This window comes from Acinonyx jubatus, chromosome B2, assembly GCF_027475565.1.
Source record: "Acinonyx jubatus isolate Ajub_Pintada_27869175 chromosome B2, VMU_Ajub_asm_v1.0, whole genome shotgun sequence".
Lineage (NCBI taxonomy): Eukaryota > Metazoa > Chordata > Mammalia > Carnivora > Felidae > Acinonyx > Acinonyx jubatus.
This window is the reverse complement of record NC_069385.1, coordinates 141,330,518-141,355,516: the sequence shown is the minus strand read 5'-3', so window position 1 is coordinate 141,355,516 and position 24,999 is coordinate 141,330,518. Positions and strand designations below refer to the sequence as shown.

At 38.6% G+C, this 24,999-nt stretch overlaps 1 protein-coding gene across 6 annotated transcripts in view; it reads right to left on the bottom strand.

The window, feature by feature from the left end:
• Window positions 1–24,999, bottom strand: part of CDKAL1 (CDK5 regulatory subunit associated protein 1 like 1) — a 704,834-nt gene that overhangs the window by 201,023 nt on the left and 478,812 nt on the right. For all 6 annotated transcript variants that reach the window (XM_027040405.2, XM_053223204.1, XM_015085900.3 and 3 more), the window contains one exon: window positions 6,908–7,088. In XM_027040405.2, coding sequence (XP_026896206.1) covers window positions 6,908–7,088 — 181 coding nt within the window. The remainder of the gene's footprint in view (window positions 1–6,907; window positions 7,089–24,999) is intronic.

Sequence of the window (24,999 nt, the reverse complement as noted above, 5' to 3'; positions counted from 1 at the left end):
AGCCATCAGCCCAGAGCCTGACGCGGGGCTCTAACTCACGGACCGTGAGATCATGACCTGAGCCGAAGTGGGACGCCCAACCGGCTGAGCCACCCAGGCGCCCCTCTGTTTTGCTTTTTAAAATAAAGTATGTTCTGGGGGGACCTGGGTGGCTCAGTCGGTTCAGCAGCCACCTTCGGCTCAGGTCATGATCTCACGGTTCATGCGTTCCAGCCCCACGTCGGGTTCTGTGCTGACAGCTCAGAGCCTGGAGCCCACTTGAGATTCTGTGTCTCCCTCTTACTCTGACTCTCCCCCACTTGCATTCTGTGTTTCCCTTTCTCAAAAATAAACATTTAAAAATTAAAAAAAATAATAAAAGTATGTTCTGCACTCTTACGCAGCTAGAATTTGGGAGAGCCATTACGTGTCACTGAATAAGCTCTGTATATGACTGAAGAACAATTCCTCATCCAACATTTGTTCCAAGTGGCCACCCTGCCTTGGTTTGAATACCTCCAGCAAAAATTCAGTCCCTGACAGGGAAACCTATTATGAACAGTTTCAGCAAAGCTGTCTCTGTCTGTCCCAAGGTGGCCTTCTATGTCTCTCAGGCACACGTACCCACACTCCTCAGGGCTGAGTCAAGAAGAGTACCATGGCCTCGTTATCCTCAGGGTAAATATTCTAGAAACTGCAGCTAAGGGAGTTATGACTCTTTTATGCTGACATGTCTCTAAAGACATAATCTTACTCTCTGGTTCTAAGAAGTGAGACAGGCAAGCAGGTGGATTTAATGTCACAATTTAATACTTCAAACCAATATGAACATTCCAACAGCCACTCTTGTCACCTCAAGATTGTTCTTCAAGTCATAGGCCTCTTAAAGATTTCATCCCAACATCATTATTTTTTATCAAAATTTTCTTAAAAAGAAAAGTCTGGAATTGAAAGATAAGGATCCAAAGACTTTTAAAACTTAAGTGACCTTTTCCAGGAAGACTAAGAACCTCAGCGACAATTTGAAAACACTATTAGCGTTACTTAAGATTAATGAAGACTAATGAAGGAAGACTCAATCGAAAAGAAAATAAAAACATGCAAATGTGACCTTTCATCCAAAAGTCTAAGGTCGCTCTCATTTAGCTTAGGTGATCTTACTATTAAATCTCTTATACATTAATCATCTTGCACAAGCTAAGAGAAAAATAAATTTTACTTTATCTTGTTCATGAAAATACACTGCCTAATTTATTTCCATTATAAATTTAAGTGAGTTGTACTCTTTTTTCAGCAGGCAATAAAAGACTGGAGAAGTGCCCCCCACCAACCTATGCAAATACAAAACTCAATCGGGCTTTATCCACTTGGTGATTTAAATGATTAAGAAATACATATAATTTACTTCGTTATTAAGAGCTCTACTATAAAACATTAAAAACTGCATATACTTATATTAATACTAGTATTCATTTAAAGGAGTATTCACATAAAAGTAGGTGATATGATGTATCCATGTAGAAAGGTACCCCTCTGATGTTGGGATGCTGAGACTGGGGGAGGCTGCGCACGTGTGGGCAGGGAGTATATGGGAACTCTATGTCCTTCCCTCGCAACTGTGCTGTGAACCTGAAACTGCTCCACCATGTAAAGAAAAAAAAAAGGTTCTGCTAAACCAGGACAAGGTTATTAAAATCTAAAAATGTAAGGAAGATGTTAAGGGGCTATGTTTAAAAGGTAAAAGACAGCGGAAAAGAAAAAGCACCTGAAAGCTTATTTTATGTAATGAGTTTTGCTTCTGGCTGAGGCAAACTAGCTTCTATCAGACCAGCAATCTTGCCAAGAACAATTGGAAAAAGTGAGTAAAATGTATAATATGTCCTGTTTCAACATCAAAAACTATCAAGGTAGTGAGAACCTGAGGGACCAAGATCCCCAAGAGGAGAGAAGCCCATAAGCTCCATACTTGGAGTCACTTTCTGCAGATCAATTAAATTTCTGAGATCAATCAAAATAACGAAGCTTTACCATAGAGCCTGGCAGATGCAAGTTAATTCTACCCAGAAGACGATACTTCACTGACTAGTATCTCTAGGTTCATTTTGTTTGGGTTTTTTTTACACAAATGATGGTCACCATTTAATAAAAATGATCAGGCACATGGAAAAAAAAAAAAAAGACAAATGATCAAAATCAAGAAGAAAAAAAATACAACAGAAAGAACCAACATTAGAACCAGATATTGGAGAACTCAGAATGAGCTTTAAGATAACGGAGTTAAAAAATGTTAAAAAAAATACAAAGGAAAATAAGACGAATTTCACTAGAATACTAAAATCCATGAAGAAAAAAAAATCAAATTGTTCTTTTTGTTTTGAGAGAGAGCATGAGTGCATGTGTGTGCATGTGCACAAGGTGGGGAGGGACAGAGAGAGAGAATCCCAAGCAGGCTCTGCACTGCCAGTACAGAGCCTGATGTGGGGCTCAAACCCACGAACTATGAGATCATGACCTAAGCCGAAATCAAGAGTCAGACACTTAATGGACTAAGTCACTCAGGTGTCCCTCAAATTATTCTTTAGAAGAAAAAACAAATTAACTAAAATTAGAAATTCCATAGATGGGTTTGAGAGCTGACTAAAAACAGATGAAGAGAGGCTTAGTGAACTAGAACAGCACTTCACACACGCTAATGCGCACACGAATCATTTGGAGATGCGGACTAGGATTGCCGAGGTCTGGGGTGGCGTCTGGGACTCTGCATTTCTCCAGACACCACACCGTGACAATGGCCCAGCGACTGCTGCAAATATCAAGAAACTAAAAAAAAAAAAAAAAAAAAAAAAAACAGGTGAGGAGAAAAAAATCTAGAAATACAAAGAGAATGAAGAAAGAAAAATATTAAAAAGGATAGCTTAGACAATGGGGAAAGTGATGAAAATGGCTAACATATATAAATGAAATCTCCAAAGACAGGATGAAAGAATGGAGTCCAACAAATACCTAAAGAGAGAATGGATGACATTTTCCAAAGCTGATCAAAGAGATCAGAGTGAGTGAGATCACAGTGAGATTTAGAGTGTGCACCCTGGCAGGGGAGGGGAGTGAAGGAGTTTGTGGGGCCATCTTGGCATTCTACTTACCACATTAGGCAATTCTATCAAACATCTAAGGAAGAAATAGTATAAATTCTATACACACTCTTCCAGAAAAATATAGATAAAGAAATACTTTCTGACTCATTATATGAGGCCAACATCACTCTCATACCAAAGTGAAGAAGATATCACTGAAAACTACAGGTCAAAATCCTCCATGAACAAATATGCAAAAATTCTTCACAAAATTTTAGCAAATTTACAATTACGTACCAAAAGTAATACATTATGACCAAATGAAGTTTCTCCCAGGAATGCAAGGTTGATTTACACATTTGAAAGCATTCAGTATAGTTCACAATATTAGCAGACTTAAAACAAACTATATAATTATTTCCATAGATGAAGATAAAGTGATTAAGTTCAATTTCATTCATGATTAAAACAAGTGCAAGCGTACACTTGTGTGTTCACACACACAAACTCTGGGTAAATTGGGAGTAGAAAGGAACTTCTGTAATCCCCAAATTATAGTCAACTTTTATACCTAATGGAGAAATTCGGAAGACTTTTCCTTTGAGTTTGGGAAGAAGAGAAAATGGCCAATTCTACTCAACAGCATACTATTAAGTCCCAGCCAGTGCAATAAGACAAGAAGTAAAAGTTATGAGGATTGGAAAGGAAGAAACAAAACTGCAATTATCAGCTGATGACAGAATTATATACATAGAAAACTCTGAAGAAAAAACTACAGAAAAATTATTAGGATTACTAAGTCAATTTAGCAAAGTTGACCGGTGAAAGAGAAGTATGTTATATATATATATATATATTTTTATTTTTTTTTATTTTTTATAACGTTTATTTATTTTTGAGACAGAGAGAGACAGAGCATGAATGGGGGAGGGTCAGAGAGAGAGGGAGACACAGAATCTGAAACAGGCTCCAGGCTCTGAGCTGTCAGCACAGAGCCCAACGCGGGGCCCGAACTCACGGACCGCGAGATCATGACCTGAGCCGAAGTCGGCCACTTAACCGACTGAGCCACCCAGGCGCCCCAAGATAAGTATGTTAAAATCAACTATATTTTTAGATAGCAGGAACAATTAAAAAAATGAAAAACAGTCACTTTAATAGTATCAAGGGGGGAGGCCTCAGTCGGTTAAGTGTCCAACTTCAGCTGAGGTCATGATCACGTGGTTCATGGGTTCAGGCCCTGCATAGGGCTGGGTGCTGACAGCTCAGAGCCTGGAGCCTGCTTCAGAGTCTGTTTCTCGGTCTCTCTCTGCCCCTCCCCACCCCTTGCGCGCTGTCTCTCTCTCTCTCAAAAATAAACAAACATTAAAAAAAAATTTTTTTTGAAGTTTATGTAGATGAGTCAAACAAAAGTCACAGACAAGAATGTTCACACCTGTTCTCAGTTGCGATACTAACAGTGGAATGTTGAAAATACCCAATTCTCTTTTCACGTTAGGGTGGCTAAGCAAGCACGCAGTGGAACACTGTACAGAAATGAAAATAGACGAGCAAGAGCTACCTGCAAAAACAGACTAGTCTCAGCAACATAATCTTGTTTAAAAAAAATGAAAATTGGGGGCTTGAGGGAGGTGCACATGGCAGAGTGGGCACCCAGGGACAGTTCATGCCTCACTATTTTAGACAGATCAGAGAGACTGTAACAATTCCTGAAATGAATACCAACAATCTCAATAAGCAACAGGTTCAACTCCTGACAGAGATGTAGAGATTTTTCAGATGTGAAATTTGAGATAGCTGTATTAGCTTCCCAAACTGTATAATACTAAACAATGAAGAAAAAGATGAAAAATTATTTAATGAAGCTAAATGTGATATAATTTAGTAGAAAATCCATTTTTAAAATGATTTTTTTTATATAATCTTCTCTTGGTAAATTTTTTTTTAATGTTTATTTTTGAGAGAGACAGAGCACAAACAGGGGAGGGGTAGAGAAAGAGAGAGAGGGAGAGACACAGAATCTAAAGTAGGCTTCAGGCTCTGAGCTGTGAGCACAGAGCCTGATGTGGGGCTCGAACCCTCCAATTGTGAGATCATGACCTAAGCTGAAGTCGGACGCTTAACCAACTGAGCCACCCAGCCGCCTAGGTTTTTATGTAATCTTGACACCCAAAGTGGGGCTTGAGCTCACTGCCATGAGATCAAGAGTCACAAGCTCTACCGACTGAGCCAGCCAGGCACCCTGAAGAATCCACTTCTTGTTAATGCTGAACAGTTAACTTAAAACTTCAGGCAAGACTGTGTGGCAAGTATTAATTTTACTGAAAAACAGAAACAATCAAAAGAATTCCCCGCATTAAAAAAAAAAAAAAAAAAAGCCAAACATTCAAACACTGATGAATTCTTCCCTTTACATCAAGTACAGAACGGGTCAAACCTAATGTATGGTGTTAAAACGAGGGATAGCGGTTTCTGTCGGGGAAAGGGAGAGGGTGGCGGGGAGGGCATGACCGGAACCTCTGAGGTGCTGGCAATTTTCTGCTTCTGGATCTTCCCCGGGTGCACGGAAGTATCCACTTTAGAGAAATGTACAGCTGTACACACGTCTTCAGGCATGTTACAGCTCAGAAAACTTCCTTCTTATTAATTAAAGAGGTAAAGTGTGAAAAAGAATGGATTAAGCTATAAGGACAAGAGATGAGGGGATGGAGGGAGTAGAGAACTACAAAAAAATAAAAGGGACTATTTAGGGTGCTGACGGAAGTGTCCTACACCTGGACTGCGGTAGTAGTTAAATTAATGTACGCATGTGTCAGAATTCAAAGAACTGTAGACCAAAAAAGGTGAATTTTGTCTTATGCAATAAAGTCTATTATAACTTAGATATAAAAATAATGGATTAATTCGACTTACTTTTACAGTTGTGAAAAGTCAATTGTGGTGAGAAATCTGCTTTTCTCTTTGATTAAGTTAGAAATAAAACTATATGGTCTACCTGGAAAATGTTTTCCTACCTTTGTATACACAGAAATTTGTGAAATAAAAAGGTAGAAAATTTTGAGAAAACAAGGAATGATAGTCACTTCAGTTTTACTGGGGAAAATAGACTTTAAAATATATTAAATATATATATATGTATATACAAATAAAAATATGTTTTTTCAACCAAATGTTCAAATAAGAACTCTGTATGTTTTATGTTTGATATTTACATATGGCATAATGGAAAAAATAACAAGTTCTGGGTTATTCCTTTTAGTATTTCATGTAAGTTTTGAGGAAAATTAATGGGAAGGCACAATTTTGTATTAGTTATTTCAAACAAAACAGAAAATTTTCAGTTAAAAACATATGACTTCCTCTTCAAGCTTATTAACATTTTCCCATTTCAGCCAATAAATCTAGAAACTAACTTACTTTGAGAACATTAATTTCTGAGGCATTCTGGAAAACAGTTTGCCATTACTGGGTCTCAAACTTTAAAAAAAAATTATTTTTTAATGTTTTCTTATTTTTGAGAGAGAGAGACAGAGAAACAGAGAGAGAGTGAGCGAGCAGGGGAGAGGCAAATAGAGAGGAGACAACAGAATCTGAAGCAGGCTCCAGGCTCTGAGCTGTCAGCATAGAACCCTACACGGGGCTCGAACCCACAAACTGCAAGATCATGACCTGAGCCGAAGTCAGATGCTTAAGCAACAGAGCCACCCAGACACCGCCCCTCCCTTCCCCACCTCCCTGTATTTTTTAACTTCAAGGTTATACCATGAGCCAGTTGTGTTAAGATAGACAGCGGGGCTGCATTTTTACAGCCGCTGGCTAAATCTAGCACCTTCCTTGCCAGAGAAGTCTCTTACCACTTGTGCTGGAATTTGTGCCATTTTTGCAGCAGGAGTCCCTGGTCTTGGGTAGAACTGGTTAATAAAGAGGCTTGGGAATTTGTACTCTTCAACGAGTTTCACTGTTTCTTGAAAATCTTGGTCTGTTTCTCCAGGAAAACCACAGATAATATCTGTGGCAAGAGTTATTCCAGGAACTCTAGAAAATAACAAGACAAAAATGGAAAAAAACTCAATGCCATCCATTATTATTCTATTTCTCTGACAGTTTCTTTTCTAAATTTTTATTTTTTAAGTAGGGCTGGAGCTAACACGGGGCCCGAACTAACAACCCTGAGATCAAGACCTGAGCTAAGATCAAGGGTTCGACAGTTATCTGACTGTGCCACCCAGGCGACCCTCTCCGATCTTTTAAATGCCTATGTTTTGAAACTAAATTTTATTTTTAGGAAAGGGACATTTAAGCAAATAGTTTTAGAGAGTCCTAAATATTAAAAGTTTATGGACAACAGGGGCCCCTGTCCTCCTCAAGAGCCATTCCTTTTTAATTCTTCTGAATGTTTCTTTGTTCTTTTTTCTGTATTTTAAAATAGATGTTGATTCTGCTATTTCTAGATTTTTGATTTTCAGGCAATACTTACTAGCTTCTCCACTGAGGCAGCCCTTTAAACTATTCTATCCCATCCCTCTCAGTAATATCACTGCACAGTTTTTAGTTAAATTAGTCGTATTTCCAGGAGCCTAACTGCAAAGGTACTGCTCACAGACAACTGGTATACACTACCATCATGTTTTCTTTTGCCACCTTTAATTTTTCCCAGAGTTAAAAACTTTAAAAAAAAATTTTTTTTTTTTTGCTTCCTATTCTAGGTAACTGTGTCCATGTTTTCCACAAGCTCAGATCGATCAAAAACCAATATTATTTTCTAAACACTCAAGGTACTGTATAGAATTCACTTACCAATTTTTCCCCCCTGGAAATGCCACTCCTACTTTCTCTGGTATGTGTTGTTTTCATAATGAACCAGTTGTCATCCTTGAAAGTTGCTCTTTGGTTTTCTTCCCCCCCCCCCCCCCCCCCGCCCTTTACCTGATCCTATACTCATAATTCTTGATTAATTCAGCTGGAGCATTCTTTCAGAAGCTTCATCAAAAAGAATGCCAGAGAAATTCTGTTATTGTCTTAGCATAATCTGAACATGTCTTAATCTACACAATTGACTGATAGTGTGACTGTTCACAGCCCTCCAAAATGAAAAATATCAGCCATCAGAATTTTCTACTGTTTCTTTTTTTAACCTGGAAAGGTTGCTGATGAGATGTCCTGATTCACTCTGATGTAAACCTCTTTAACTTCTTTATATATGCCCTACACTCTTTTTGAAAACTTTTAGGATATTAATTTTTTCTCAATGTTTTTAAATTTCATGATAATAGACCTTGGATTAGGCATGAAATCTTTGTAAAGGGCACAATCGGGACACTCATGGTCTTTAGGTCTAGCAGATTTTCTTATATTATCACTTAATATATGATTAATGATTATCACTTAATCATTTGTTTTAGAGATGCAACATCTTTTCTCTTCTTCCTAAAGGTATCAGTTAAAGGTTTTCATAAGTTTTCCTCTGATCACTGCAATGCTCTCCATTTCCTCCAAGTTCTTGTATATTGCTCCCTCTCATTCATGGCTGAGACTCGCCATCAAGAAAGAGTGACTCTGCCCTTTCATATTAAGAATAAATTATCAAAAGCTTCTCATCAGAGATTGACTGGATAACAAGCTGCCTTTGTTTTTGATGAGCCCAAATGTTAACATCTTGAATGTCCTTTCTCTGTGGTGGAGTCTATCCCAGAGTGTGCTACAATATTCTACTGTGTGTTAACAGTATAACAATACCAAAATATCATGGACAGTATTCAAAGCTCCAATATTACTCTCGATCCATACAAAACGGGAAAAACAGCCTCAAACATTACAAACCAAAAGACACCTAACTATATCAATTCCTCTATTCCCTACATGTAGTTCTATATGAATGAATAAAACAGTTTATCCCATTTAAATATATTAGATATTTGGGGGCATAAGAGAGAACAAAGGATATAACCATGAGGAAAGGGAAATACAAATGGCGTCATAAAAACATTGGCTTTCCATATCTTGTTTGGATAATACTTTAATTCCTGTGTGGAAGAAGAATGGCGTTGATTTTTAAAAATATTTCTTTCTTGAGTTCTACTTGGTCTCATCCAGCTATTAATCTGGCTGACCCTGAATTAGTGAGGTAAGTTCCAAAGGCTAGAACTTTTCTCTGTGTTGGTAAACAGAAAAAGAGATAATGTGCACAGAGAAAAATGAAACAGAGCATATTTGAAAAGCAATTTTTTTGATTTTTATGGTGACATGAAAACATTCTTCTTCAGAGGTGATTATCAAAATTACATTTGAAAATCATAAAAAACATGTTTTGACAGTAAGCTGTAGATAAAAAGACCATTTTCTAGACTTACTAAAAGCATGTTGAATAGAAAAAGTATGTCAACAAGTTTAATTAGCAAATGTTTACACTTGACTTATAACTACTGAACAAAAGAAATCCACAACTAAAACTGTAAGTAATAGATCACAGCAGAAATGACAGAGAAGAGTCTATCTCCCTTAGGAAATAAATTAAAAAAAAAAAATCTTAGAAACTGCCTGTGAAATACTGTAGAAACCAAGACAATTGGTTATTGTCGTAGGCTGTGAATTGGAATGAATTTGGCACTCAATTATGGGGTATTCCCAAAGGAAAGTACCTTACTGATTCCCCCTCCCCCAATCCTCCTTGACCCCGGATGGCTGAGCTCAGTATTATGCAACACCTGCTTACTTTGGCATTAAGTCCCCACAGTGAAGGAGAAAAGAGAAACCTTTCCAGGAGTCCTCTTAAATGTTAAAAAAGGGGATGTCCAATGTGTGAATATATTTGAAAATCTACACAGAAAGTTGACTGATAACAAAGGAGAGGACAGGCCACCTATGAATTTGTAAAAGACCTATGTTAGTCAGTATATAAAAGTAAAAACAGTTTATTTGGTTTCTAAGGATGTAAGAATATAAACTGATTGCCTATAAAATGTTTCCAAAGTAAAGACTACACTTTAATGTTAGATGAGGCTCATCTATACGTTAATTTTATACATGCAAATAATGCTTCTTAAAAATAATTTGGCTCTTTAGGTGAACCAACTTAAAAAAAAAACCCTCATATTTATACTGTTAATTTGCCTAGTAAATAATTCAGTTCATAAGAAAATCAAGGAAGTCTGAAGTGAACTAATTTCTAAATTAATTAAGTGGCTATGAGGAAATTTAAGGAGTGTAAAATAGAACATTAATCCAAATATTTAATATGCTAATTACCAGCGAATGCTGTTTTTGAAAAGCAATGAATTTTCAAAATACTAAAATTTTTAAAAATGATCATTTCCACATATGTATTGAAAGCTTTGTAAGCCTAATGAATATAATTACTAGGTATTCTATGTTTTTAAAATTTAAAAGACCTTCTATATTTATGTTTTCATAGCAGTATGAGAAAATACTTCTGAAAGAAAGATGAAAATGTTCTCTTAGCTTAATTACCAGGTACATTTTGACCCACTATTTTTTTCTGGCGTATACAAGCTTTTTACCGGCAAAATGGGTTCATTAAATAGCTTGGGAATAGAATTAATGATAAAGATTCTAATTACACATTGGCAGTGGCAGAAGTGGTTCTATGATCAGTTCCGCAAATCTATCAATCAGGAGGGTATCAGGAGAGCATGACCTCTTTGCTGGCCAGAGGCTAGGATTTAAGATAGTCCCAAATATTTTAAGACTTAATTATTTACCCTGAGTAAAAATAAACACATACTTACACACCCCATAGTGTATTTGAAATACCACTTAAAATGTTGTACTTTAAACATCTCAAGACTTTCACTTGCAATTTGGTGTTCTACTGGCAAAAAATGGAAAAAGGATGAGCTTCAAATTTCATATGTGGAAAAATTAAGACTAATGCACACATTCTATTTATTTCAAAAGAAAGAAATAAAAATAACCAAAAAAAACCCAGATCTATTAAAATTATTATGCATAAACAAACATGTAACTAAAAGAAATATTTTTTAAAGTTGATTTATTTATTTTGACAGAGTGAGTGTGAGTGGAGGAGGCAAGCCCCACGCTATCAGCACAGAGCCTGAAGTGGGGCTTGACCTCACAAATCATTAGATCATGACCTGAGCCCAAATCAAGAGTCAGACACTTAACCGACTGAGCCACCCCGGCACCCCAAGAAACAGTTTTTAGTTCTGAATAAAAGTAAAAACACATCTAAATATATGGGATGCAGCTTCAAGAAGTACTTAGAAATTCATGGCTTGAAATGTCTGTGTCACAAAGAGGTAAACACAATAGTCTAAGCTTCCACCTCAAGAAGCTAAAAAAGAGGAGCAAACCAAACCCAAAGTAGGATTAAAAAGTAAATTATTAAATAACGGTTTAAAAAAAAACAGTGAAATAGAAAATAGAGAAAAAAATCAATAAAAGTTAAGGTATATATTTGAAACAAAACAGTAAAATTACTGAACTATTAGCAAGACTGACAGGAAAAAAGAAAACAAATGACAGCTTCAGGTATGAAGGAGGAGAAAGCACCACAGATGCTACCAACATTAAAAAGAAAAAGACACTCAAGGTATATTATGAACAATTTTGTGCAGAGACATTAAAAACTTAAGCTGAAATGAGCAAATTCTTGGAAAAAAAAAGACAAATTATTAAAACTGACTCAAGAAGCAACAGAAAATCAAAATAGCCTTTTATGTATTAGAAAAATTGTATTTGAAATTAAAAATCTTGCCACCAAAAGAAAACAATATGAAACAACCCAGGCCCAGAAGGCTTCACAGGTGAATTATATGAAACATTTAAGAAAGAATAAAACCAATTCTCTAGAAACTACTTTAAAGATAGATGAAAAAGGAACTCATTTTATAAGTCCAGCAGCAGCCGATATAAAAACCAGAGAAAGAGATTAGAAATAAATTCTAGACCAATATATTTTATGAAAACAGAGACACTTAACAAAATATTAGCAAAATGGGCACAGAAACATATAAAAAGGATTGTTTGTCATGATCAAGTTGTTTTTATTTTTTTTTAAGTTTATTTATTTATTTTGAGAGAGGGCAGAGAGAGTCAGTGAGAGAGGAGTAGAGAGAGAGAAAGAGAATCCCAACCAGGGATTCAAAGTGGGGCTCGAACCCAAGAACTGCGAGATCACAGCCTCAACCACAACCAAGAGCTGGGTGCTCAACCAACTGAGCCCCCCAGGCGCCCCAATCATGATCAAGTTTTAATTCCAAGAATGCAAATTTGACATACAAATTTTGATTAATGCAGTAAGCCTATTAAAAGAATAAAGGGTAAAACCCACATGGTGATCTCAGTAAATGCAGAAAACTTAGTTTTCAAATCCAACACCCATTCATGATAAAAACTCTCCATAAACAAAGAACAGAGAAAAACTATCTCAACCTGATAAGGGGTTTACAGCAATTATCACTGAAAAAAAATTTTTTTTGATGTTTATTTATTTTTGACAGAGAGAGAGGGAGACACAGAATCCGAAGCAGGCTCCAGGCTCTGAGCTGTCAGCACAGAGTCTGATGCGGGACTCGAACCCATGAACCACGAGATCACGACCTGAGCCAAAACTGGGCGCTCAACCAACTGAGCGACCCAGGTGCCCCTACAGCAATTACCAATTTTAATTTTTAAAAAAATTTTAATGTTTATTCTATTTTTGAAAGAGACAGAGCATGAGAGGGGGAGGGGCAGAGAGAGAGGGAGACACAGAATCCCAAGCGGCTCCAGGCTCTGAGCTGTCAGCACAGAGCCCAATGCGGGGCTTGAACCCATAAACCACAAGATCATGACCTGAGTAGAAGTCAGATGCTTAACCGACTGAGCTACTCAGGTGCCCCTCATTTTTAGTGGTAAAAGACTGAATGCATTTCCGCTCAGATTAGTAAAAAGGCAAGGATTTCTGTTCTCACTTCTATAATTCAATATATTATGGAGATTGTAGTCAGTGCAAGAAAGGTAAGAAAAAGAAAAGCATATAGGTTTTTGCAGATGACATGACCTTGTATGTGGAAACTCTAAGGAATCTAATGAACCTACTAGAATAAGCCAGTTTAGCAGAGCTAAAGATGAATATATAAAAATCACCTGTACACTTTATATTAGTAATGAACAGTCAGAAAATGAAATCAAGGTCAGGGCACCTGGGTGGCTCAGTTGATTAAGTGTCTGACTCTTGATTTGGGCTTAGGTAATGAGATCATAGTTCGTGAGATGGAGCCCCACGTCCACCTCCACACTGACAGTGTGGGGCCTGCTTGGGATTTTCTCTCTCTCCCTCTGTGCCTCTCTCTTACTTGCTCTCTCTCCCTCTCTCTCTCTCTCAAAAATAAATAAATAAATAAACATAAAAAGAAAAAAAAGAAACCAAGGACACAATTCCATTCACAATAGCATAAATAATACTTAAGAATAAATTTGGGAAGTCTAAGACCTACACTCTAGAAACAGGACTTAAAGAGATTTTCTTAAAATTTACTGAAATTAAAGAATATCTAAATAAATAGAAAAGATATAATTTTCATGGATTGGAATATTTTACGGTTAAGATTGCATGTCTCTTCAAACTGATACACATATTCAATGCAACTGCTACCAAAATGTCAGCACATTTTTCTGCAGACATTGAAAAGCTGATTCTAAAATTTGTATGGAAATGCAAAGGACTTAGAGTAGCCAGAGAAAAAAAGGACAAAGTTGGTGGAATGGATGAACCTGACTTAAAGACTTACTATAAACCTACAGTAATCACAGCAGTGTGGTATTAGGATAAAGACACAGCAATGGAACACGGACAGCCCCAAAATACACCCAAACATTTATACATTTATGGTTACTTTTCAATAAATATACTTTTATGGTTAATTAATTTTCAACAAAACCGCCAAAGCAATTCAATGAGGTCAAGAGACAATGTTTTCAATAAACGATGCTAGAGCAAATGGATACCATACGCAAAGTAAACAAACAAACAGAAAGAACTTATTGGACCCTTACCTTATGGTATGCACAGAAAGTCCTTTAATACTAAATCTAAATGTAAGAACTGGAATTACTAAATTTCCCGAAGAAAATATGGGAAGAAATCTTTGTGTCCTCGATAGAGTTCAGCGAAGACTTCTTACCTAGAACGCTAACACCAAAAGCACAATAAAAGAAAAAAAAAATTGGGTAAACTGGACTTACTGGAAAAACGCCATAAAGAAAACAAAAAGACAAGCCATAGACAGGAAGAAATTATTTGCAAATCATGTATGTGATGAAAATATTTGTATTCAAAATATATGAAGAACTCATATGAGTCACTAATAAAAAGACAAACAACATAACTGGACAATGGGCAAAGGATTTTAACCAACACTTCACTGAAGAAAACAGATGAATAGCTAATAAGTGCATAAAAAGCTGCCTCAACATCATTAGTTGGCAGAGTAACGCAAGTTAAAACCGTGTTAAGATCCCACACACACTCAGTAGGAGAAGGCTGTATTAAACAAAAAAAAAAAAACACTGAAAAAATAACAGACATTGATGTACATCTAGAGAAACAGAAACACTTATCCGTTGTAGGTGGGAATTCAAAACTTTGCAGTCACTTTGGAAAACAGTGTGGCAGTTTCCTAAAAAGTGAAACACTTACTGCCACTAAGAAAGTTTCTATCCTAGCAATCTACCCAAGAGAAATTAAAACGTGTGTCCACACAAAGACTTTTATGTGGATTTTTACAGTGACATTCCTCATTATGGCCCCAAACTGGAAATAGTCCAAATGTCTGTCAACTGGTAAATGGATAAACAAAATGAACAATGAAAATTTACCTACAAAGAAAAGAGAACCAATTACTGATACGTGCACCACACAGATGGACCTTGAAAAACATTCTGAAGTAAAAGAAGGAAGACACAAAAGATTACTTATTGTTTAATTCCATTTATATGAAATTTCTATAAGAAGCAAAATTAGACAGAAAACAGATCAGTCGTTGCTTGGGTCTCAGGGGGGGGAGCAGGGATTGACTCCAAGTAGGCATTGAGAAACTTTTTCTTGTAAGTAAAGCATTCTAAAACTGCACTGTGATGATAGCTGCACAAATTCTTAATTTACTAAGAATTTCAAACTATAACTTACATTAGGTGCAAACTGCATGGTATCTAAATTATACCCACAATAAACCTGTTAAAAGTGGGGTGGGGTGGGGAGGAAGCCTTTCTGAAGACAGAAAGGTAGCAGGAAACCTCCATTAGGTACTCTCTTCCAAAGAGTCCTAACAACTGAACTTACGACAGGATGTAGCCAAAAAATTAAACATGGCCAAATAGGAGGGAAGGGCAGAGATAAAAAAGGTAAGGTCAAGGTCGAAAGGAAATTATGTTCTGAGCAGGACAGCAAGAAGGACTATGTCCCAGCTACCAACAGACAACAACAAGGTATCATTCTGTTCATCCTAAAAAAGGAAATTTAAGGAGAAACAGCATGACATTTTCAAGTAAATTTGAGAAAACTGTCAGCAGCTTTAAAATTACTTTCACACTTCTATGAAAAACAATTTTTTAAGTTTATTTATTTTGAGGTGGGGGGGGCAGGGGAGGGGCAGAGAGAGAGGGAGACAGAGAATCCCAAGCAGGCTCAGCACTGCCAGTGCAGAGCCTGACACGGGGCTTGAACCCACAAACTGTGAGATTATGACGTGAGCCAAAATCAAGAGTGGGACACTTAACAGATTTGACCAAGCCACCCAGGCGCTCCTGAACAACAAATCTTAAAGGACATGAGCTGAGAAAGAAAAAGCACCTATACATCAGGATAAGGGTTAAAAAGCCGTAAGTCACTAAGACAAAGACAGACAGGCGTGCCTCTGGATGACCCTCATCTTCATATGGGTATCTGGGAGAAAAATCTCCCCTTGCGTATATAACTAAGAGGCTCTTTTACTAACGAGTTGCATGCTCTACAGCAAATTACTTAGCCTTAGTAGGCTTTGGTTTCCTTTTCTCTAAAACTGGGAGAGTAAGAGTACTCCTAGATAAGATTAAGGAGTTAGTACATGTACTAATTGCTATGGACAGTGCCAGCCACAGACTGCCTGTTATGTTTTAGCTATCATTATTGTAACCCTGTCAAAGAAATGACAACAACTACCATCTATTAGATGACACTAAGTGCCAGGCAATGTGTTAGCAACTTAGGTAACTTCTAGTTTAACCTCTAGGAGACACAGGGAAAGTACCCTTAGGGAAATAAGATTGAGTGGTAAATTGCCCAGAGTTGCAGAATCACTAAATGATACGGCAGTCTTCTCTCCACTGCGTTACTGAGGTGCTCACTGAACTGATGTACTAGAAGCAGTGGCTGATCATGAGTTTATGTTAAAAATATTCAGTAATAATATTTGCAAAGCAATTTACTACAGCAAGTAAAACTTGCCTCTATCTGCAGAATTGTGTTTTAAAGAGGGTAATTGTGGTCTCCAAAGGTTAAATGATTTACCGAAGGTCACCAAGCTATTGCTGGAAGAATCATAATTCAAACCCAAACCTTTCCGCCTGGTTGGTGCTCTTTCCACAAATGTACCTCAATGAATACGGAGGCATTTAAAACCTAAATGGCTATATGCTGAATTTATTCTTCATAAGGTATTTTCTTGTTTTCATCATTATCATCACTCCTCAAGAAGCAGGTAGATATAATTATTCCTATCTCCAGATGGCTGAGAGAGAGGAAGCAGCAACAGTATCGGTAGAAAGAAATGAGATTTTAAATCTGGATTTGGGTCCCTGGTTTCTAGTCACGTTTTCACAAGTGTTGTTACTGTTCTGAGCCTCAGGTCCTTCTCTTCTACAAAACGGGGATAAGAGCACATCCCTTCCTGGGCTGTTGAGAGATCAAGTGATGTGATGAATATAAAGCATTTATAATAGCAGCTGGCACACAGATGCTTAATAGATGTCAACTTGCTTCTGTGTCCCTTAAGGAATGAACGGAAGTGAGGAACAACAACACTCTACCAAATACCTTGAACCTGGACTCCTCCACCTTTCAGTACACCAATGGCCCATAACTGCTGCTCGCATTTCTTTTGTACTTTGTGCCGTAGATCGGTACTAGCAGAAAATCATCTAAAAGGAGTAACTGAGGAGTGTAAGAGACAAATAGAGTTTGCATGACACGATCAGGTTGATATTCTTTATCACAGAAAAAAAAAATTAGAAGACCTTAACATTTGGTGAATTGATTTATGTGTAAAGTATAAAAAAAAAAAAACCAAATGCTCTAGATGTGAATAATATTCTGGCTGTGGTGCAGCTTGACAAAATTCCTAAAATATCTAATGAAGGAATTATACTACTACTTAGCTTGTTTCTGGAATTTTAATTATGTTGAAAGTGCACAAATGAAAAACTAGTTAATACTAGTTGAGAATTTAAACCTACTAAATATAAATAAATAAAAACAGCTCAGAAATTACTTAGAAAGTAAATGGCTTCATGAGCAGTTCTGTAGATAATTTTCTCTTTGGTGAAGTCTCTTCAAATGAATAAATATCTGTCTACCTGTGCATCCATTTGTCCGTCCACCTGTCCATCCATCCATCGATCCATCCATCCATCCATTTCTCTCTTTTGTGTTCACTGATTAAGTACCTAGAATCACTCTTCCGATGTTAAACTCATGAGAGATTGGTGGGTGTCTGTAGTATGCATTTCAGATAGGCATGCTGATCATGAGTATGAGGTAAAGAAACAAAAAGTCAAAGAAGTGCCAATGCCAATATAGCCCTTTCTTTATGCCATTCTAAAATTTCTTCTCTCAGAGTCTGTGGATTCCTGAAAATTGCATGCAAATTTTTTTGTGTATATTTCAGGGAGAAGGTGACTACAGTTTCCTTCTGATTCTAAAAGTCTTCTGTGACCCAAATAAGGTTAGGAGATACTTCTATGAATGCTTTTGGATCAGCCAAAAAATTATTAGGGGGAAAAAAAACCACAAGCAACTTCTGACCTAATGACACAGTGTACGTAAGAGACATTTATTTTTTTTCCTAAGAGAAAAGGTTCATCTGACTAAAATGAGTGAAATCATCATCTCTGCAGTAGTAGATTTAGTATAATCTGGAAGCTGAGTTACATATTGCTGTTTCATTTGTTTTGTTTGAAAATTAAAAATAGTCAGTTACTGCCAATTTCATAAAGTTGAACCTAATATAAAGTCAGCGATATAAAATGGGCCCCACCCAGTCAGTTATTACATTATTTTGGAGATGATGAAAACGGGTGTTACTCTTACTAACATCTCAGCCTCACACTCATCTATTTTTAATCGTATTACTGGGGCCAGAAGTCCAAAAAAGTACATTTGATTCCTTTGGCAGTTGGCCTCCTGTTAGGTCTTGAGAAAGAAGGTGTGACAGGAGATCAGAAGCAGGGAGAAACTTCGGTGCCTCTCAAAGTGGTCACTTCCTGCTGGTGAGGTGGCAACCCCTGGGGTCGGTGCTCCCAGGACCCAGTAACACAAACTCTGCCCTTCTGCTCCCCCAGCCCTCCTGGCAGCAACTGCTTTCAGTAATTACTATCCTCTGGTTATCTCATCTCCCCACCTTTACTTTTCCAGCCTTCTAACTTGTATGTCATAAATTCCTTGTAATAAATATCTTCTGATAGGCACACCTTGCATAATTTTTCTTTCTAACTGGGCCGAGATCGAAACAATCAAACTCACCAGTGTCCTATTCTATGACCTTAATGAAGTTACATTTACACAAACCACATTGTGTTTGGGTACAGTAATAGATGGAATAAGTGGTAAAAGATAGGGCTAGTAAAGCCTCAACTCTGTTTGCACACTGAATACAAAGAATATAGATGTATTCTTATAAATGAGTATGTATGTTCTTCAAAGCAGAACACATAAAATTTGTGAATGTTAGAGAGAAGTTTACATCTAATTTGGCTGAAGAGACAGTTTTCAAATATTAGCCAAAATCTGCTGGTAATTCACATACTAATTATAAGTGATATTTAAAATCCAAGATAGCCTTTTAAAGCCTCTTTCTGAGAAAAAAATGTAGTAGCAATTAGGTGTTTTTTTTAATTATTACCTCTCTTCAAAATCAATAAAACTACTTAAAATTTTTTTTAATGTTTATTTTGAGAGAGAGAGAGAGAGAGAGAGAGAGAGAGGGAGGGGCAGAGAGAGAGACACACACACACAGAATCTGAAGCTGGCTCCAGGCCCCCAGCTGTCAGCATAAAGCCCAAAACGGGGCTCGAACTCATGAACCGTAAGATCATGACCTGAGCCGAAGTCAGACGCTCAACCGACTGAGCCACCCAGGCATCCCAATAAAACTACGTTTAATATGCTAAATAAAAATCCAGATGGCTTATTTAGTTTAAATTTGGTACAATTTTAGTTTTTGGAATAAAAAAGGTAGTTAACAAAAAAAAAAGGCGCAAAAAAGGGAGGGGCGCCAAGCAGACGCAGAGGACATCAAAGAATTTAGTGTCATCCACTATGTTCCTAAACCCAGGATAAATCATGAATATACAGTTTGGCTTCAAGCAAAAAACCAAATGAATCACTACTGTTAACTAAAAATTAAGTAAATACTGTGAAAGTAAGTTTTTTATCCCATAATGTTACGCCTGCATTCCACAGCAAATATTTTGGAATAAGCACAAAGCCTTACATAAGACCAAAGATATTGCTTTAAAAAGTGTAAGTAAGCATACTGAGTAACATTGTTATAATATTTAAAAGGAACCATATTAAATCTCAAAGAGTTTTTACACATCTGTTATTAAAATCATTTTATGATATTGCTGGTTGAAGTGAAGGTATTTACTATCTACAGTACTGTTAACACAATTCTTATATGAGTTTTTCTGTTTCTATGGTAACATGAATTATAAGGTTCAATGAAGCCAGATTCAGTAATGTGTATTTTTCTGTTATTCAAGGTGAAAAGGAAATGAAACATTTCCAACATTCATAAACTGCAGCAAATGTCTGAATTCCATTTAGAGATAAGATGATAATTACTAAAGTAATTAGAATTCTTCCTGGATGGAATTATTTTGCACACAGTGGAAATTTAGATTTGGGAATGAAAGCAGGGGCCAGAGTATATTCAGCATCAGTAATTAATTACAACCAAAACCAATATGGTCTTCTGATACCTTGGAACAGACTATACCTTCTTCTGTCTGCTTCTGACTACAATGTGAAAGAAAACTGGTTCCCCCACCCCCATCCCTTAAGTCAGAAAGATAACGTGGGTGAAATCATTTTATTCAAGAGAAAATCCAATTACAGAAATAATCAACTTTTCCTTCCTGCTTTATTTTTTTCATATTTGAAAGGGCATTCACATTAGCAGAACCAATTAAATGAATATCAGGACAGGGCAAAAACTATAAAGTTAAACAAGTTTCTTAAATCTTTTAAAATTACAGTTTGAAAAAAAAAAAACCCCACTTATTGAAATTTTAGAGAGTCAAACCCAGATCACAGCATTCTTTAGTAGGAAAGCACAACTGTAAGGCAGCTAGCCGTCAGGTCTCAGGGAGAATAATTTATAAAATTATATGGTCCTAATGCAGTTGGCTCTAATATTCGGCCCATCATAAGTAAGAAATCAGGCAAATTTTTGCTTTTAATGGAAGTGTTGCCATCATCAAGAAATGGCACTCAGAGATACCACATTTCAAGGCTTACGCCATCCTAAAATGCAATTCGTGGAGCAGCATAATAAATAATACTGAAAAAAATATATACACACAGAGAGGGCAAGCATGCAACAGAAGCCACCAAATCAGAACACAGTAGAATGTTATTCACAACGATATCCTTTATTCCGTATTACTTGAACTCTCATTTTGTTTGGTTTTCAATTCAGGTTACCCTAAATATCATATATCAAGGGAATGGCAAACTATGGCTCAAGGGCCAAATTCAGCCATCACCTGTTTGGTAAATAAAGTTTTATTGGAACACAGCCACACCCACTCATTTACATGTGGTCTAGGGCTGCTTTGGCTACAAAAGCAGAACTGAGTAACTGTGACAGTTGCCACTGAGATGGTATGACTCACAAAGCCAAAAATATTTATTATCTGCAGAGACTCTAGCCAACCAAGCCCACGACTCTGATTTTTGCTCTAAGTACTCCCGGGGACACTCCAGGGTGAGTATGAGAGGACAGTGGGCATATGACACTCTCCAAAATACAGCCCCAATCAACCTTTTCCACGGTCGCTAAATATGCACTGACAACTCAAATCAGAGTACTCTCTCTCTGCGCAATCGTCCCCTGAAGCCTACCTCTCTGATGAAGTCTTTCCTGATTTTCTCTCTGCGTCTCAGTTTGGTCACACAATTAAGGTCACACCTCAGACCTCTGGTGGCCCTGTTATGACCTGCCCAGTACCTTTCACATGTATCCCTGTCTTACGCCTCCAAGTAAACCATTAGCATCTGCAGGTCAAGGGTGGGGTCATATTCATATCCCTACACTCAGCAGTAATGGGACAGCACACACAGTTCAGCACACAGAGCTGCTCAGTGGCTTAAAAGGTGACGGGGAAGGGAGATTGGGGCAAAAAAGACAGGGGGATGAATGAATGAAGTCAGTAAGGCAACAGGCTTTCCTCATACCTATTAGTGATTAATTCCCATTTTATCTCATATCCATCATAGTATTTTACGTTAAAGTCCTAAAGGTGAACTTCTAGCCTTGACCCATCTGGCAGGGGGAGAGAAGAGGCAATGCAGGCGGCTTTGGAAGTGGCAGCCTCTCACTGGGGTCCAGGCCACTGGTACCAGGATCCTGGCCATGGGTACTGACCTGTCCTGCTTACAAGGAAGGACATCTTTCTCAAATGAGTACTAAGGAAAAAAAAAAAAGTATTAGCTAGCTAATAGTTGTTTCCCCTTCAATATTTCTATTTATAGAAATAACTAAAATACTGACAGGGGATCGATGTTTATTTTAAATGACCTGGAAAAACAAATCAATAAATGACCTAAGTTTATTTGCAGCCCTCTGTTTAAAGTTGCAGAGAAAGGGGTTCACGCTGGAATCCCGGAAGCTGAAGGTGGATGCGAAACGGAAAAGGAGGCTTCATTCTAATTCTGCCTCACAGTTGTTCTCTTCTATTTTTGAAGGTGATAAACCCCATCATTCAAACATCGTTTACTGACGAAATGATATGCTCTTGGCAAAGTTCTGGACAGTCTAGATCTGTGAGGGCTGCTGGGGCAAAAGGTGGCCACGGGTCCCTTCCGTATGAAACACACATGAAATGTGCCTGGTGAGTGGGTGCTGCACCTTCTACCTGGAGGGCTCGTCACCTTCCACGACACTGCCTATTGGGTCCCCATTTGGCCCAAATCTCCACCCTCCAAAAGGGCCTGGCTGGTCGTTGGCACAGCCACACGGTATCACCTAAGACACACTCCAGCAATCCCGAGAACACTCTGAGGCTCTTCCCAATTGTGTGTAACCCAGCTCAGCGCGGGCCCCAACAGCCCTCTGGGGGGCAGCCTGCCTCTTATGACACCTGGGTCACCAGTGGTGGGATACTGGGCATCGCTGTGACACAGGTGGTAGCTGATCTGCAACCAAGAAGCACTTCAAACCCCAAGAACAAAGCCGCTACATTAGGGGACATCAGGACACTACAGCAACCCCCAAAGTCGTCGTTCAGGGGAAAAAACATTCATGAACTACTCGTACGTGAACTCCAGGTCAGGTTGATACATACTGTGGCATTTGTGACACCCGCCTCTCTGACACTTACTGAGCACTTTGTGCCAGTGCTTGGCGTGATACTGACTCATTTCATCCTCAAAGCAGTTCACAAGGTACGTAATACATTCCCATTTATAGACGTGGCAACGGAGCACAGAGAGATTAAGTAAACTGCCCAAGGTCACACAGCAGTCAGTAGCAGAGTCTGGATCTGAATCCTGTCTGCTTTCAGAGCCTGTGATCTTAAACGACAAACTGCCTCCACTCATGTCGGGCAAAGAATATGAACAGTGCCAGATACACTTATTCCAAAAGGCCTCCCTTCTCAGAAACGGCAACTATCAGGTATCCTCACACAGCAACTTCTCTGAGGCTCTCATCTAGAAGCATGAGTGCCATCAGATGACCTCACCACTGCTAAGCAGCAAAAACACCCACTTAGCATCATCTTCCCGTTCGGTCCTCAGTTATCCAATTATTACTCTCATGTTAAAACAATATTCATGCACTTATCCTTTCAGCCAGTGAAAAGAAATGTAGAAAAAAATATCCTTACCAAATATCCTATCTGTGCCAGTAGCCAACAAAAAGATTCACGGCAGCTCAGATTTTATCACACACATTTTCAGTGGTGCCAAAATGAGAGGAAGAGATGGGACCCCAGGAGACTAGAAACATTAATAGACATAACTAGCCTTTGGCTCAGACAGGCAGCGAGAAAACAAGAAATCCTGTTAATTTTTAACACTTCGCATCATGTCCCAAGCCACGCAAGGTCTAGAAAGCGGTCCTGATTACATCATTTTTGGCAAAAGAATCAGAGGAATATTCAGCTTATGCTCGACACCAGGTCCTGAACGGTTTGGAGCCTGACACAGAAGCCAAAGCATCTCTGTCTTTCCTGTAATTCAGATGCAGGTAATGGCTGCAAAGATCCACGAAGGGTCACACGCTGATACTCCTTTTCTAGACTACTTCACAGACATCCAAACAACCCTGTGAGAAGGAAGGAGTGATAGGTTTCCCATGCAGAGGTTTAGAGAGGGGAAGTCTTGGCAAGCGAGGAGTCGGGCTTCCAACCCTAACAGCTGCCTCTCCAACCTACTAACCTGAATAATTCTCGGGAAGGACAGCCCACGCCAAAGATTTGGGTGCTGTGATGTCAGAGAGAGCAGTAAAGGAGAAAAGTTCCGTCTGTGACCAGCAATGCTGGCAGCAAGTGTGACACGGCCTAGGCAAGGTCTACTGGGCGGTTTAAAGACGATCTGATTCAATGCAGCGAACACGCATCGAGTACCTCCAACTAAGGGGCCAGGAAAACAGAAGCACAGGTTGTGCGCTGGGGCTTGTGCGTCATTCCCAGCCACCGGCTGAGGTAGACGGTGATGTGATCACAGTGTCAGGTTCAATACCACGGAAGGGAGAAGCGTGGGGTAAGCAGGGGTGGTGGAATAAATGGCATTATGAGCCACAAAGGAGATGAAATTAGGGCTCAGGTGGGGTGTGGGGCAGGAGCAACAAGGAAAAAATGTAGAGTTCTGAGGACATGACCGAGTACACAGGGCCCCAGATGGCCACCTCCTAACGCAGAGTCCACTGACGTTCACCGGAACAGAGTGTGACGTCATCGGAATTCATATTCCACCTCAGAGCTCCAATTACAGCACACAGTTTCCCTCGGCAAACAGCTCTCACAGAACCAATCCTGATCAGAAGAGTAAATGGAAAGACCCCAGGTGGCAAGAGACAACCGATGGCTCTCTCATCACAGCCAAGTGTCTAAGACAGGGCCGCACAGTCAGGAACAACAGGCCTTCCGCACAAAGCCGTGTCGCCCTCGAGGCAAAGTCACGTGCTCCAGGCAGGCTTGAACAAGAACTGTCTTCGGTCGCATGATGACACTTGCATGAAATGTGAACACAAACACGCCGACTGCAACAGAACATCACAAAGAAATGACACGGAGAGCGAAACGTGAAGGCACGTCCTGGCACCAAGGTAGGGACGGTGAGCAGAACCGTTTCCAGAGGGCGACAAATGCTGAGAACGTTCAGACAGGACATGCTCTTCGCTGAGGCCAATATGCTTTATGAAAGGAAGGAAGGGCAGTCTTGGAGATATTTCTATGAGTACTGCCTAGGATATACCTCTGAGGACAGGTAAATAGAATAAAGAGC